This window comes from Balaenoptera acutorostrata, chromosome 3 (assembly GCF_949987535.1).
Source record: "Balaenoptera acutorostrata chromosome 3, mBalAcu1.1, whole genome shotgun sequence".
Taxonomy (NCBI): Eukaryota; Metazoa; Chordata; class Mammalia; order Artiodactyla; family Balaenopteridae; genus Balaenoptera; species Balaenoptera acutorostrata.
In genome coordinates, this window is record NC_080066.1 from 14,109,152 (window position 1) to 14,126,150 (window position 16,999).

The following is a 16,999-nucleotide window of genomic DNA, read 5'->3' on the forward strand; positions in this document are numbered from 1 at the left end:
AGATACATAGACAGACAGGTACAGAAATACATACAGATATGTTTGTATTTAATACATAAATCCATATACTAAATCAGAAGTATCTGTGTGACCTCACCAACTTCAAAATATAAAGAAGACATAGATGTGAATGTGTGTGTATCTCTGCATCTATACACACTGAGAGGGCCTGGAAGTAGCAACATCCTAATAACAATGAGCACACCTAGTGTCCACTTTGGTTTCTAAATACCCTTCTCACCTAAAACCAATCAAGGCTCCCTGGAGAAATGTTATGCTAGGGCTAAGACAGGAATGGTTCAAGATGTGCCTAGAACATACTGTCATGTCAGAAGTAAAGAAGCGCTCAATCAATGATGGAACCATGTCAAAAGACACAGGAACCAACATGAAGAGGTCCCACTGGCCAAACCTGAGACAATATGAACATCACAATAAGTGACAGTAATGGGGAATGACCCATTAAAATAAAATATTAACATGTAAGTCAATATTAGTCCACACTAATATAAATAACTGGGGAGTGGAGAAAGCTTTTCCTTAAAATGGAATGCCACCTGATGAATGTAAAAGATTAAGCAAAGAAGCAACAATGAATGCTAAAATTAGTGAGTAAAAGGCACAAGGAACAAGATATTTACATAAAAAGTACTTCCCCACAAAATGCTTACTGATTATAAAGGGAATAAAGATTAAACTCCCAGTGGAGAAATCCTGTAGACACTGCCTTAACTAAGTGATGAAGGTAAAATCACCAGTAATGGGAAAAGCTGAAATCATGTACCACCTGACAGGATGCAATGAGAAGAACATAGCATTGTTTCTGTGATATTCCTGCCAAAAACACATAATCTGAATTTAATCATGTGGAAACATTATAAAAATCCATTCTACAAATAACTGGCCTATACTCTTCAGAAGTATCAAAGTTATGAGAGTCAGAGGAAGACTGAGTAACTATTCAGGAGACTTAAGAGACAAAAAGCAATCTGTGATCTTTTTGCTATGAAAGGGAAAAAAGAAAACATGAATGAAAATTAGGCAAATAATGATGGGGTCTCTGGATTAGACAATAATAATGCATAAGTGTTAATTTCCTGATTTTGGCTGTATTCTGGTCATGCAGAAGAAAGTCCTTCTTTATAGGAAATACAAACTAAAGCATTCAGAGGTGTCGGTGTTATATGATAAATTACTCTCAGATGGTTTAGGAGAGGAAGAAGTCTTTGTACTATTAATGCAACCTTAAATTAAGTCTGAAATTATTTCAAAATTGAAAGGAAAAAAACAAGTATTTTTAGAAATGAATTTTGAAAGTACTAAAAAAATAGTTAGACATTAGTGTAGAGAAAGATTTTCTTTCCATGGCAACAAAGGCAGAAACAATAAAGAGTAGTTGTATAAATTACATAAAAATTTTAAACTTCAAACTAGAAGAAATTAACCTGCTAGAATACCAACAACAATAAAAACCATCAAGACATAATGAAAATTAAAAAGAAAATGTTAAGTTATGGGCAAAAGCATTCACAGCAAGTATATAAGAATAAAGAATAACATCTCCAATATAAAAAACATTTTGTAAGAAAAAAATTAAAACATTACAATATTAAATTGAACGAAGAGCTATTCAAGATCAATTAACAAACATGAATAACCTTTTTTAAAAACTTTAAAATATTTAACCTTACTAATATTCAAAGAAAATCATTCAAACACTGTAATATTTTTCACTAAAAAGAATAGCAAAGACTGTTTTAATGGTAATATACAGTACACTTAACAGGATATAAGATTATGTGCAATCTCACATATAACTAGTGTGATTATTAAATGAGACACTGCATGCTAGAACAACTTCACACAATATATTTACTGAAGCTTCCAAAATGTTCATACTCTTTTACACAAAAATTCAGCTGGTATGTACATGCCAAACACCAAGTGAGGCTCTTCAACAAGAAGGCGTTCCTAAGGCGTTCCTAATAAATTATATTTTATCGAAACTAATAATACTTTGTATTAGATGCTAAATATCCACTAGAAATAATGGCAAAATATAATTTATTAACACAAAATGATGTTCAGGGTTATTAAGTTTCAAAAACAGAACAGTATAAGCACTATGATCCAAACTTTTTACAGTTATATAGTATATGTAAAAATGCACACAAAAAAGATTTTAGATGACTTCTGTCTCGCATTTTCCTATTTTTTTCTCCATATTTTCCATTTTTAAAAAATAAATACTAACGATCTACATTACAAAATGTTTAGTATTTTGAAACCTTAGAACTGGCTGCAGTGACACTTTCTTCACCAATGGAATAAATCAACAGGTACTTTCAGTTAAAACTGGTAACACTATATTTAAAGACACAGTGGCTAATAAAAAAAAATCATCCAATAATATGCAAAAGAGAATGAAACAATAATATAAATTAAGAAAAAGATACAGGAAAAAAGTGAACATTAACTGAGGTTTTTAAAAAAGGCAACAATAAAAATCCTATCTCGGGGGAACAAAATAATGTGGAGAGGAGAGATGAGCAAATAATATTCTGTGATAGGATTATTTTTAAGACAGGATGTGTAGCATCATATGAATATTATACCAAATAATGATTAATTCAAATTTAATAGATCCTCAATGTCTGAAAGAACATAAAAGTAATTCTTAAAGAACAAATCTAAGTACCTCCCTGGTGGTCCAATGGGTAAGACTCTGCGCTCCCAATGCAGGGGGCTCGGGTTCGATCCCTGGTCGGGGAACCAGGGATGCATTCATGCTGCAACTAAGAGTTCACATGCCACAACAAAGAAGTCTACATGCCACAACAAAGAAGTCCGCATGCTGCAACTAGAAGATCCCGCATGCTGCAACTAAAGATCCTGTATGCTGCAACGAAGATCCCAAGTGCCACAACTAAGACCTGGTGCAGCCAAAATAATAAATAAATAAATATTTTTTTTTAAAAAAAGAACAAATCTATACAGATTAAAATGTTAGAAGCTTAAATACCTAGGTTAATATAAAAGGTAATAAAGTTTTGTTTGTGTGTGTTTGTTTTGTACTCCTATGACCTTAGTAACATATTTTAATACTTGTAGTTTACCACAGTAATTACACTTTTTCCAAATCAATGGAGGCATTTAATTTAAATTTTTTAATGAAGGGCTGTAAAATAAAACAAAATTTAAAAATTCCTTTACACTTCCCAGTTTTAAAACAAAAAAATTATATTCAAACATCAATAAAATAATATCCACTATACCTTATTATAACGGTCATGTGGCACAGACTGTAAAACAATTGGTTCCATTGTAGAAACATTGGCAAACTGTACCTCTGGAATATACAGGGCACAAACCACATGAGCCCAACCTAAAAATAAATAAACAAAAATAATGTCATTTTTCCATTTTTCAATAAAGCTTTTTCAAAGATAAATTAAATTATTAACTTTATGAACAGATCCCTTAAATGTCCATTTTAGGAAATACACGACAAAAACATTAACAAATTATCACTACTGACGGATCGTCAAACCACCACTGATAAGACGCTTAGTCGTTTCTCCAGTTACTACACACAGTAACACAAATAAAGGGAAACTTTTTTTTTTTTGGCTGTGCCGCAAGGCTTGCCGGATGGATCTCAGTCCCCTGACCAGGGACTGAACCCGGGGCCACAGCAGTGAAAGCCCAGAATCCTAACCACTGGGCCGCCAGGGAACTCCCCAAGGGAAATTTTTAATTCAGATGCTGGCACTGACGCTTTTCATAAGAGTAAACTGAATAATTCAGATCAATAATTCCTCTGAGAACCACTATAAAAGTATGAAGTTTTGGGACTTCCCTGGTGGTGCAGTGGTTAAGAATCCGCCTGCCAATGCAGGGGACATGGGTTCCAGCCCTGGTCCGGGAGGATCCCATATGCCACGTAGCAACTAAGCCCACGTGCCACAATTACTGAGCCTGCACTCTAGAGCCCACAAGCCACAACTACTGAGCCCGTGTGCCACAACTACTGAAGCCCGGTGCGTAGAGCCCATGCTCCGCAACAAGAAGCTCACACACCGCAACGAAGAGTAGCCCCCACTGGCCGCAGCTAGAGAAAGCCCGTGCACAGCAACAAAGACCCAACACAGCCAAAAATAAATTAATTAATTAATTAATTTTTAAAGTATGAAGTTTTATAGCTGAAAACCTATAATAAAAACTTTAATACTTTAAATCTTAAATGTCAATATTAAATTTTTAACTTATACAAATGTTGACATTTTAAACACTAACATTCATTGTTCTACTATTTTATTATTTCACTTAAAATATATTAACAATTTATCAATTTAAATATTAATATTAAATGCTGTTTCTTTTAATTTTCAAAATGTGACTAAAGGTATCAAAGAGCTGATGTCATAGTAAGAAATTGCTGGGGCCAAAACCTGAAAAGGATGGAAGTCAAGGGAGTTAAGTACAACTTTTGACCACTTTGCCGCCCAGGGGACATTTGCCTATTTCAAAGAAAGCAGCTGAGAGAGTGGAAGGTACTTCTGACAAACTCAGAGGGCTGAAAGTACAGGGATCTATGTCCATAGACAACTAAGGGAAAAGAAGAACACTAGTAAATCCCTTCCCTCTTTCAGCTGCAACACTGAGGGGCTGCAAGCCAGGAATGACAATAAACTAAAAGTACATAGGCCCGCCCAGAGACTGCAGCTGGGCTTTGATCATCTCAAACTCTGAAATTTGACTCACATAACCCTAAATTACAAGTGCCCCCAGACACCAGACAGAAGCTAATATACATCCTCTTTAGAGGAAAACAATGTCATTTTGGCTACAAATAATTTCTAATACTAGTTCATTACCATTTTCGGCACAATGAAAAATACTAAACACATGAGAGTCAAGACAACATGAATGAAAACCAGCAGAAACATGAAGATCAAAACATATTTGTATTTTGGAGTTTCAGATACGGACGTTTATAAAAAGTATGCTTATTATGTTCAAATACACACAACACAAAATTTAAAATTTCTTCAAAGAACTGAAAACTCTAAATCAAAAATTACAGAAGTAAAAACAAAAACTATAAAATCAATAAATGGGATTAACAATGGCTTAGACATAGCCGAAAACAGAATTAGAACAACAACAAAATATGTCAGAAGAAAATATTCAGAACATTAGCACAAAAGTATGAAAAATACAAAAAGACAGGAAACAAAAACAGCATGGTGGGCAGGCCTAACACACATGTAATTAGAGTCCCAGAGAAATATGAGAGAAAAAAAAATGGTACAAAAGCAATATTTAAAATGATAATAACTAGTACTCCCCTGGGGGTCCAGTGGTAAAGAATCCGCCTTAGAGTGCAGGGGACACGGGTTCGATCCCTGGTCAGGGAACTAAGATCTCACATGCCGTGGGGCAACTGAGCCCATGCGCCACAACTATTGAGTTCACGCGCCTCAACTAGAAAGCCTGTGTGCTGCAAACTACAGAGCCTACACGCTCTGGAGCCCATGCATCACAACTACAGAGCTCACATGCCCTGGAGCCTGTGTGCCACAACTAGAGAGAAGCCCACACGCCACAACAAAGAGCCCAAGCAACGCCACGAAATATCCCACATGCCTCAACGAAGATCCTGCATGCCTCAATGAAGATCCCGCGTGCCGCAACTAAGACCCAACGCAGCCAAAAATAAACACATAAATGGATATAGATAGATAAATAAATAATAAATCTTTTAAAAAATGATAATAACTAAAAACTTTCTAAAACAGAAGAAAGACGGCAAGTCATAGACTGAAGAACCACAATAAATCCCAGGGTAAATAAATATAAATACACATACAGGCACATTAATAAAACTACAGAAAACCAAAAAGAGAAATAAAAATCTTAATATAACCCAAAGGCAAGTTATCATTAAAAGAACTGGATAAATAACAAAGCCAAAAAATATCTCTAAACGAATTTCCATTAAAGGGAATACCAAACAACTTTCCTCGGGCAGAAAACAATGACCCAAGAAGTAAGCTCCAAGATGAAGGGGAAAATGAAGCATGACAAACATGCAGGTACTTTTGATAGATTATTGGCTGATAAAGCAATCATAATACCTCCTTTCACTTAAAATACATATGACTGCTTACATCAAAAGTTAAAATGCTGTCTTGTAAAGTTTTCAATGTGTGTAAAACTATAACAAAGATTGGGGAAGGAGCAGGTAAAACAGATTTACACAGTTTCGAGGTTTCTACATTTTGCATGAAGTGGTACACATAGTAGACTGAACTTATTTGTATGAAATTTGTAATCCCTAGAGCAACCACTACACAGATAAATATTAATACTTGTATATACAGAAAGAGATATGGCCCAAAAGGTAATTTAATTTACAATTAAATTTAAATGCAATATTAAATAACTGCATTATTAAACTGATTAAAATGCAATGTTAAAAATATTCATTATAATCACAAATAAGGAAGAAAAGAGGGAACAGAAAAATAATGAAATACTAGAAAATATCAACGCTAAGAAGAAATAGTAGGAAATTGGTCAAGATGGAATAACAAGGACCAAATTTATCCTCCTGCATGAAACAATGCATACCCCACACTCTCAAAATAAAAAAAAAAATGGACAAAATAATTCAGACAATGGTTCTCAAGATACCTGTGTATCAGGTACAGAAGGACAACAATCTCAAAGAGGTAAGAGACAAATGAGGTGAGCCCTCCGTTTGCCCCCTCTTAATGTCTTGAGAGTTCTCCCAGGCCAAGACTCAGGGAGAGAAACTGAGGCCAAGCCCAGGATACTCTCAAAGTATAGCAGATGGGTGAGACCAAGAAAGCTAAAATTGGCAAAGCAAAGTATCAGAAATGAAAGCCCTTCAGAGAGACAACACTCAAAGACAGAGAAAGAGAAACAGCACTACATGAGTATTAAACAGAGAACATGTGAGTAGAGAAATAACCTGAGGCTGGAAAAAGAACCATCCAAAAAGATTAGAGGGAACAGTATCCAGCTGGCACAAAGGGCTAGGAACAGTGCCTGTTCCCTGAGCCAGACTGGAAAAACTCCTAACTCACAGGGCTTTCACTGGGTAAAAGACTCATAAAGGTCTTGCCTCAGTAGTGGGAATAAGTACCCCTAGACTGAGCACTGCTCTGGACCCACTGAATAAATCATAAGAGCAGGACCTGAAAAGATCAAGCTGTTTCCAAGGAACATAACTGTATTTCAGAACAAAACTCAAGGAGACTTACAGGGATGCAAAAATATCCAGATTTATGTTAGCAAAAATGGGGGAGAAGGTCGCTCCAAGGGCACATTCCACCACAGAAACATCAAGAAGTCAAGCAGAAACTATCAGAACCAATTTTGTCAGGACTCTGGGAAAGAGAGTGAAAGGTTTGCAGCAACCAAGCAAACGCTAAGTCAGAAAAAAGCAACTTAAAAATGGCAGGAAAGTGGGAGTTCCCTTGCGGTGACACTCACAGCAGTGAGAGCACTGCTGTGGGCCCAAGTTCAATCCTTGGTCAGGGAAGTAAGATCCCGCAATCCACGCAGCGCAGCCCAAAAAAAAAAAAAAAAGGCAGGGAAGCTTTGGGAATTTTTACTTTCCCTTGACCCATGGATTCAGCAGAGGTCTTGAAGAGAGCACCTTGTATTCCCAGTGAAGAACCCCAGCTTCTGGTTTCAGAAGGAGCAGAGCAGACTTTATTTGCAAAGAATTGTGTTTCTCTATTTTAAAGTGTCTGTGGGCTACTGAAGAACTGACACAACATGCTTATTCTTTTGACAAGCTCAGAACTCACTCAGGGCAGAAAAGTGGTGGGTATTCCTCAAATCACTGTAAGGCAGATAAAATACCCACAGGTTCCTGGGGCAAAAGATCATGGTTCAAGCAAATAACCTAGTGCCAAGAGCCTAAGAGGAAAAGCTGGGGACAAAGTTTCTCTTGGAAATTGGGGCACTGAAAAGTGTCTGTTCATTCTAAGGAATTTAGACAGCACCACACGCCCAGGGCAGGATGCATATTCCTAAAAGACCTGATAAGACACTAAATTTTCACCTCTGGTCTCTCGTAGTACAGGGCAAGCAGGAAGTGAAGGCTAAGTAAGGGAGAGTGGTAAGAAGACTGGCTAGCCACTGAAGGAACGGTCCTAGCACAGAGCCAATCTGCAAAGACTGGAAGAGGTGTTGCTTTTTTCCTTTTTTTTTTCTTTTTGATTCTCCCTCTCTCTCGTTATTTTGGCACCTGGTATTCAAGCAAATCTCTGTCAAAAAACTAGCTGAACACAAACTACAGAAACAGACTTTAGAGATCAAAGTGACAAAGAATGTACACTTTTTAAAAAATTGTATAGAAGACCACTAAAAAGGCAAATAACTGCAGCATACAGCAAGCAACAAAATTAAACCGTGAGTAAAGAACCCACTTTCCAGAGTTACCATATCATAATATTCAGTACATCCAGTTTTCAAGAGAGTTACAAAGCATGCAAAGAAAAAGAAAGTATAGCCCATTCACAAGAGAACTGAAGAGAATCTGTCCCTGTAGAAGCACAGACATTTAATGCAGACTTTAAATCAACTGTCTTAGATCTGCTCAAAGATAAAGGAGAGCAAGGTCAAGGAGCTAAAAGGAAACCAGGACAATGATGTCTCAACAGAGAATCAACAGTCATTTCAAAAAGGAACCAAACAGAAACATTGACATTGAAAATTATAATAACCAAAATGAAAAATACACTAGAGGGTCTCAACAACAGATCTGAGTAGGTAAACAAAAAAACTCAGTAAACTTAAAGGTAGACCAATTGAAATTATCCAGTTTCAGGAGCATTTTAAAAAGGGGAGCAGAGGAGTGCCCACGAAACCTGTAGGACACAATCACGCCTACTAACATACAAACAATGGGAATTCCAGAAGAAAAGGAAAAAGAGGAACAGGCAGAGAAAATATTTTAAGAAATATTGGCCAAAAACTTCCCAATTAGATAATTACGTGAATCTACACATTCAAGAGGCTCAAGAAACCACGAGAACAATAAACACAAAGAGATCTGCACTGAGATAAAATAATAATCACTGCTAAAAGCCAAGGAAAAAGATAATCTTTAAAGGATTAACAGAAAAGCAACTTGTCACATACAAAGAATCCTCAGTAAGATTAAACAACAAATTTCTCACGAATTCAACAGGCGCCATTAGGGTGTGTACAATGACATTTTTAAATTTCTGAAAGAAAAAAACCTGTCACCCAAGAATTCTAAATCAAGCAAAGCTATCCTTCAAATATGGAAAAAGACAGACATTCCCAACGAAACAGAAGGTGAGGGAATCTGTTGCTAAGAGACCTGCCCTACAAGAAATTGGAAAGGGGGTCCTTCTGGCTAAACGAAAGAACACTAGACAGTAACTAAAAGCCGTACCAAAAAAAAAAAAATTTTTTTTAACGCCAGTAAAAGTTAAATATAGGTAAAAATTAAAGCCAGCATTATGATAGTTTTGATTTGTAACTCCTCTTTATATTTCCTACTTGGTTTAAAAGACAAATGCATGAAAAAAATAACTATGTCTATGTTAATGGGCACACGATATGTATAAAGACACAAATTTTGAAAAAACAAGAGAAAGGTGGGGGAATGTGAGCAGAATTTTTTGTATGCTACTGAAGCTAAGTTGGTATCAATTCAAACAAAGTGGGACTTCCCTGGTGGCGCAGTGGTTAAGAATCCGCCTGCCAATGCAGGGGACACGGGTTCAATCCCTGGTCCGGGAAGATCCCGCGTGTCACGGAGCAACTAAGCCCGTTCGCCACAACTACTGAGCCCGTGCTCTAGAACCCACAACCCACAACTAGTGAGCCCACACACCACAACTACTGAAGCCTGCATGTCCTAGAGCCCATGCATCACAACTACTGAAGTCCATGCGCTCTAAGGCCTGCATGCCACAACTACTGAAGCCCACATGCCGCAACTACTGAAGCCCACACGCCTAGAGCCCATGCTCCGCAACAAGAGAAGCCACCACAATGAGAAGCCCGTGCACTGCAACGAAGAGTAGCCCCCACTCACCACAACTAGAGAAAGCCCACACACAGCAAAGAAGACCCAACGCAGCCAAAAATAAATTTTAAAAAAAAATTCAAAGTTATTACAAATTTAGGATGTTAATTGTAATCCTCATGGAAACCAGCAAGGAAATGAAGTTGGCCCTTGAAAAACACAGGTTTGAACTGTGCAGGTCCGCTTACCCACAATTTGTCCATAGTAAATACTACAGTACTACACGATCCAGAATTTGTTGAATCCGTGGATGTGGAACCTTGGATATGGAGGAAGCACATATATATGGAGGACCAACTATACATTATACTTGGATTTTTGACTACACAGTGGGTCAGTGCCCCTATCTCCCATGTTGTTCAAAGGTCAACTGTGCCTTAAAAATATACACAAAAGAAAAGGAAGGCGGGGGACTTCCCTGGTGGTCCAGTGGTAAAGAATCCATCTTGCAATGCAGGGGACATGGGTTCAACCCCTGGTCAGGGAACTAAGATCCCACATACTGTGGGGCAACTAAGCCCACGAGCCACAACTACTGAGCTTGCACATCTCAACTTAGAGCCCACGTGCCACAAACTACAGAGCCTACGTGCTCTGGAACCTGCACGACACAACGACAGACCCCACGTGCCCTGGAGCCTGCAAGCCCCAACTAGAGAAGAGAAAACCCGCACGCCACAACTAGAGAGAAGCCCGCACACCACAACAAAGAGCCCTCACACCGCAACGAAAGATCCCGTGTGCCTCAACAAAGATCCCACATGCTACAACTAAGACCCAACGCAGCCTAAAATAAATAAATAAACAATAAATCTTTAAAAAAAAAAAAAAAAGAAAAGGAAGACAGGACTTCCCTGGCGGTCCAGTGATTAAGACTCCACGCTTCCACTTCAGGGGGCATGGGTTCAATCCCTGGTCAGGGAACTAAGATCCCGCATGCCGCAGGGGGGAAAAGAAAAAAAAAAAAAAAAAAGAAATGAAAAGAAAAGAAAAAAAAAAAAAAAAAAGAAATGAAAAGAAAAAAAAAAGGAAGGCAATCAAAAGGGCACAAAGCCAAAAAAATCAATTTAAGAAAAAAGGCAATATTGGAGAAATAGAAGAACAAAGGGGGGCATAAAACGTACAGGAAAAATAGTAAAATGGCATAAATTATCAGTAACTACTTTAAATGGAAACGGGTTAAACTATCCAGTCAAAAACAAGAGAGAGAGATTGGCTAAGTGAATTAAGAATATGCTCCAAAAAAAAAAAAAAAAAAAAAAGAATATGCTCCAACTATACAGGCATACCTCATTTTACTGCTCTTCACAGATGTTGAGTTTTTTATAATTTGAAGGTTTGTGGCCATTCTGCATCAAGCAAGTCTACTGGCACCATTTTTCCAACATTTGCGCTTGCTTCATGTCTCTTTGTCACATTTTGGTAATTCTCGCAATATCTCAGCTTTTTCATTATTATTATATTTGTCATAGTATCCATGATCAGTGATGTTTGACGTTACTATTTAATTGTTTTGGGGCGCCACACCCATGCATGACAGCGAATTTAATTCAACAAATGTTGTATGTTCTGACTGCTCCATTGACCAGCTGTTCCCCCATCTCTCTCCCTCTCCTCAGACCTCCATATTCCGAGACACAACAATATTGAAATTGTGTTCAATTCAAGTAGTGTTTAAGCGAAAGGAAGAATTGCACATCTCTCACTTTAAATCAAAAGCTAAAAATGATTAAGCTCAGTGAGGAAGGCATGTCAAAAGCCAAGGGAGGCTGAAAGCTAGGCCTCTTGCACCAAAGAGCCAGCTATGTTGTGAATGCAAAGGAAAAGTTCCTAAAGAAAATTAAAAGTGACACTACTGTGAACACACAAATGATAAGAAAGTAAAACACCCTTATTGTTGATACGGAGAAAGTTTCAGGAGTCTGGATAGAAGATCAAGCCAGCCACAACAAAGCCAAATCCACAGCAAGGCCTTAACTCTCTTCAATTCTAAGAAGACTGAGAGAGATGAGGAAGCTGCAGAAGAAATGTATGAAGCTAGCAGAGGTTGTTTCATGAGGTTTAAGGAATGAAGCCACCTCCGTAACATCGAAGTGCAAGGTGAAGCAGCAAGTGCTAATACAGAAGCTACAGCAAGTTATCCAGAAGAGCTAGCGAAGATAATTAACGAAGCTTGCTACCCTAAACAACAGATTTTCAATGTAGATGAAACAGTCTTCAACTGGAAAGATGACATCTAGGAGTTTCATAGCTAGAGAAGTCAATGCCTGGCTTCAACGTTTCAAAGGCCCTGACAACACCCCCAACTATCTTACTAGGGGCTAATGGAGCTGGTGACTTGAAGTTGAAGCCAATGCTCATTGAGTACTTCAAAACTCCTAGAATCCTTAAGAATTATGCTAAATCTACTCTGCTTATGCTCTAAAAATGGAACAACAAATCCTGGACGACAGTACATCTGTTTACAACATGGTTTACTGAATATTTTAAGCCCACAGCTGAGATCTCCTGCTCAGAAAAAAGATTCTTTCCAATGTAATACTGCTCAATGACAATGTACCTCATCACTCAAAAACTCTAATGGAGATGTACAATGAGTTTTATGTCGCTTTCAGGCCTGCTAACATATTTTCCATTCTGCAGCCTATGGATCAAAGAATAATTTCAACTTTAAAGTTTTAAAAGTTAAGAAATACATTTTGTGAGGTTAAAGGGAGGAGTCAAGATGAAGGTGTGGGAAGACGCAGAGTGCGCATCTCCCCACAACTGGGGCACCTGCCAGACACCAGTGGGGGACCCTGATGCCCAAGGAGACGGGAAGAACCCCCAAGAAAACCGGTAGGATGTGGGGGGACTGAGGGGGGGGAGGAGAAGTGGAGGCCGGACAGGACTGGCGTCCCTGAGGGGTGGCTGAGGTGGGGAGGGGTATCCACGCCTGGAGGGACCTTCAGGGGCTCGGATCAGGGGGCAGCGGGCCCAGCGTTTCCCCCGCCCAATTAGCAGGGGATGTTTGCCCGGCTCAGGCTAGGCCGGGTCCTATGCCCTCAAAGGTCCCCTCTGGGCTGGGTTGGTCCTGGGTGCGTAGAAGGGAGGGTGGAGAGAACAGGAGAGGCAGGCGGGAGGGGCCCTCCAGGACCAGAGGAGCCGGGAAAGGAGCAGAGCCTGCTGAGCTCCCAGGCAGGTCCCCCGCCCTAAAAAGCCCCCTCCCAGCTGTGTTGGCCCGGGGGGATAGGAGGGAGGCTGGGGAGATGTGGAGAGGCAGGCGTGAGGGGCCCTCCATGACTGTAGGAGCAGGAGAGGAGGGCTTCTGCCCCATCCACTCGAGCCCAGAAAGCCTTCTGGGCTCCCAGGTGGGGTCCCCCACCCTCTGAGACCAGAGGCAGGAGGCATGCCTGGGCCCCTTCTGTTCTGTGGAGCCTAAGCCACCCCGACCCGGGACTTTTCCAGCCCTGTGGGTACTAAGCATAGGCCCTGCGCACCACCCGAACCTCACCCCTGCTTAGGCCTCGACCTCCACAGCCAAGACCTTTTCCACCTTTTCTTACTTTTTTTTTTCCTCCTCCTCTTTTTTACTGTTGTGGTTCTCTTTTACCTTTTAGTTGTTCTTTCACCTTCATTTTTATTTCTGTATTTTTTCTAACATAGCTGTTAGTTCCCTAGTCTAATTTTATTCTTTACTTTGTTATTGTTCTCCTTTGCCCACCCCACCCAGCGCCGCCCGCCCCCCCCCCAGCACAACTTGCGGAATCTGATTTCTCAGCAGAAACTCTGCAAGCCAGAAGGGAGTGGCATGATATACTTAAAGTGATGAAAGGGAAAAACCTACAACCAAGATTACTCTCCCCAGCAAGGATCTCATTCAGATTCGATGGAGAAATCAAAAGCTTTACAGACAAGCAAAAGCTAAGAGAATTCAGCACCACCAAACCAGCTCTACAACAAATGCTAAAGGAATTTCTCTAAGTGGGAAACACAAGAGAAGAAAAGGACCTACAAAAACAAACCCAAAACGATTAAAAAAATGGTCATAGGAACACACATATTGATAATTACCTTAAATGTGAATGGATTAAATGCTCCAACCAAAAGACACAGGCTTGCTGAATGGATACAAAAACAAGACCCATCTATCTATATGCTGTCTACAAGAGACCCACTTCAGACCTAGGGACACATACAGACTGAAAGTGATGGAATGGAAAAAGATATTCCATGCAAATGGAAATCAAAAGAAAGCTGCAGTAGCTATACTCATATCAAATAAAACAGACTTTAAAATAAAGAAATGTTACAAGAGACAAGAAAGGACACTACATAATGATCAAGGGATCAACCCAAGAAGAAGATATAACAATTATAAATATATATGCACCCAACATAGGAGCACCTCAATACATAAGGCAACTGCTAACAGCTATAAAAGAGGAAATCGACAGTGACAGAATAATAGTGGGAGACTTTAACACTTCACTTACACCAATGGACAGATCCAAACAGAAAATTAATAAGGAAACACAAGCTTTAAATGACACAATAAACCAGATAGATTTAATTGATATTTATAGGACATCCATCCAAAAACAGCAGATGACACTTTCTTCTCAAGTGATCACAAAACATTCTCCAGGATAGATCATATCTTGGGTCACAAATCAAGCCTTAGTAAATTTAAAAACACTGAAATCATATCAAGCATCTTTCTTGACCACAACGCTATGAGATTAGAAATCAATTACAAGGGAAAAAACGTAAAAACACAAACACATGGAAGCTAAACAATACGTTACTAAATAACCAAGAGATCACTGAAGAAATCAAAGAGGAAATAAAAAAATACCTACAGACAAATGACAATGAAAACACGACGATCCAAAACCTATGGGATGCAGCAAAAGAAGTTCTAAGAGGGAAGTTTATAGCAATAAAATCCTACCTCAAGAAACAAGAAAAATCTCAAATAAACAACCTAACCTTACACCTAAGCAACTAAAGAAAGAAGAACAAACAAAACCCAAACTTAGTAGAAAGAAAGAAATCATGAAGATCAGAGCAGAAATAAATGAAATAGAAACAAAGAAAATAGCAAAGATCAATAAAACTAAAAGCTGGTTCTTTGAGAAGATAAACAAAATTGATAAACCATTAGCCAGACTCACCAAGAAAAAGAGGGAGAGGACTCAAATCAATAAAATTAGAAATGAAAAAGGAGAAGTTACAACAGACACCGCAGAAATACAAAGCATTCTAAGAGACTACTACAAGCAGCTCTATGCCAATAAAATGGACAACCTGGAAGAAATGCACAAATTCTTAGAAAGGTGTAACCTCCCAAGACTGAACCAGGAAGAAACAGAAAATATTCCAGCCCTGTGGGTACTAAGCATAGGCCCTCCACAAGTAATGAAACTGAAACTGTGATTAAAAATCTTCCAACAAACAAAAGTCCAGGACCAGATGGCTTCACACGTGAATTCTATCAACATTTAGAGAAGAGCTAACACCCCTCCTTCTCAAACTCTTCCAAAAAATTGCAGAGGAAGGAACATTCCCAAACTCATTCTATGAGGCCACCATCACCCTGATACCAAAACCAGACAAAGATACTACAAAAAAAGAAAATTAGAGACCAATATCACTGATGAATATAGATGCAAAAATCCTCAACAAAATACTAGCAAACAGAATCCAACAACACATTAAAAGGATCATACACCATGATCAAGTGGGATTTATCACAGGGATGCAAGGATTCTTCAATATACGCAAATCAATCAATGTGATACACCATATTAACAAATTGAAGAATAAAAACCATATGATCATCTCAATAGATGCAGAAAATGCTTTTGACAAAATTCAACACCCATTTATGATAAAAACTCCCCAGAAAGCGGGCATAGAGGGAACCTACCTCAACATAATAAAGGCCATATACGACAAACCCGCAGCAAACATCATTCTCAATGGTGAAAAACTGAAAGCATTTCCTCTAAGATCAGGAACAAGACAAGGATGTCCACTCTCACCACTATTACTCAACATAGTTTTGGAAGTCCTAGCCACGGCAATCAGAGAAGAAAAAGAAATAAAAGGAATACAAATTGGAAAAGAAGAAGTAAAACTGTCACTGTTTGCAGATGACATGATACTATACATAGAGAATCGTAAAAATGCCACCAGAAAACTACTAGAGCTAATCAATGAATCTGGTAAAGTTGCAGGATACAAAATTAATGCACAAAAGTCTCTTGCATTCCTATACACTAATGATGAAAAATCTGAAAGAGAAATTATGGAAACACTCCCATTTACCACTGCAACAAAAAGAATAAAATACCTAGGAATAAACCTACCTAGGGAGACAAAAGACCTGTATGCAGAAAACTATAAGACACTGATGAAAGAAATTAAAGATGAGACCAACAGATGGAGAGATATACCATGTTCTTGGATTGGAAGAATCAATATTGTGAAAATGACCACACTACCCAAAGCAATCTACAGACTCAATTCAATCCCTATCAAATTACCAATGGCATTTTTTACGGAACTAGAACAAAAAATCTCAAAATTTGTATGGAGACACAAAAGACCCCAAATAGCCAAAGCAGTCTTGAGGGAAAAAAACGGAGCTGGAGGAATCAGACTCCCTGACTTCAGACTATACTACAAAGCTACAGTAATCAAGGCAATATGGTACTGGCACAAAAACAGAAACATAGATCAATGGAACAAGATAGAAAGCCCAGAGATAAACCTACGCACCTATGGTCAACTAATCTATGACAAAGGAGGCAAGGATATACAATGGAGAAAAGACAGTCTCTTCAATAAGTGGTGCTGGGAAAACTGGACAGCTACATGTAAAAGAATGAAATTAGAACACTCCCTAACACC

General features: G+C 38.6%; 1 protein-coding gene across 11 annotated transcripts in view; it reads right to left on the reverse strand.

Moving 5' to 3' along the window:
- The window catches only part of MLLT10 (MLLT10 histone lysine methyltransferase DOT1L cofactor), a 253,347-nt gene that overhangs the window by 154,025 nt on the left and 82,323 nt on the right, over positions 1 to 16,999 (reverse strand). For all 11 annotated transcript variants that reach the window (XM_057543542.1, XM_057543540.1, XM_057543541.1 and 8 more), the window contains one exon: positions 3,276 to 3,385. In XM_057543542.1, coding sequence (XP_057399525.1) covers positions 3,276 to 3,323 — 48 coding nt within the window. In that variant the 5' untranslated portion in view covers positions 3,324 to 3,385. The remainder of the gene's footprint in view (positions 1 to 3,275; positions 3,386 to 16,999) is intronic.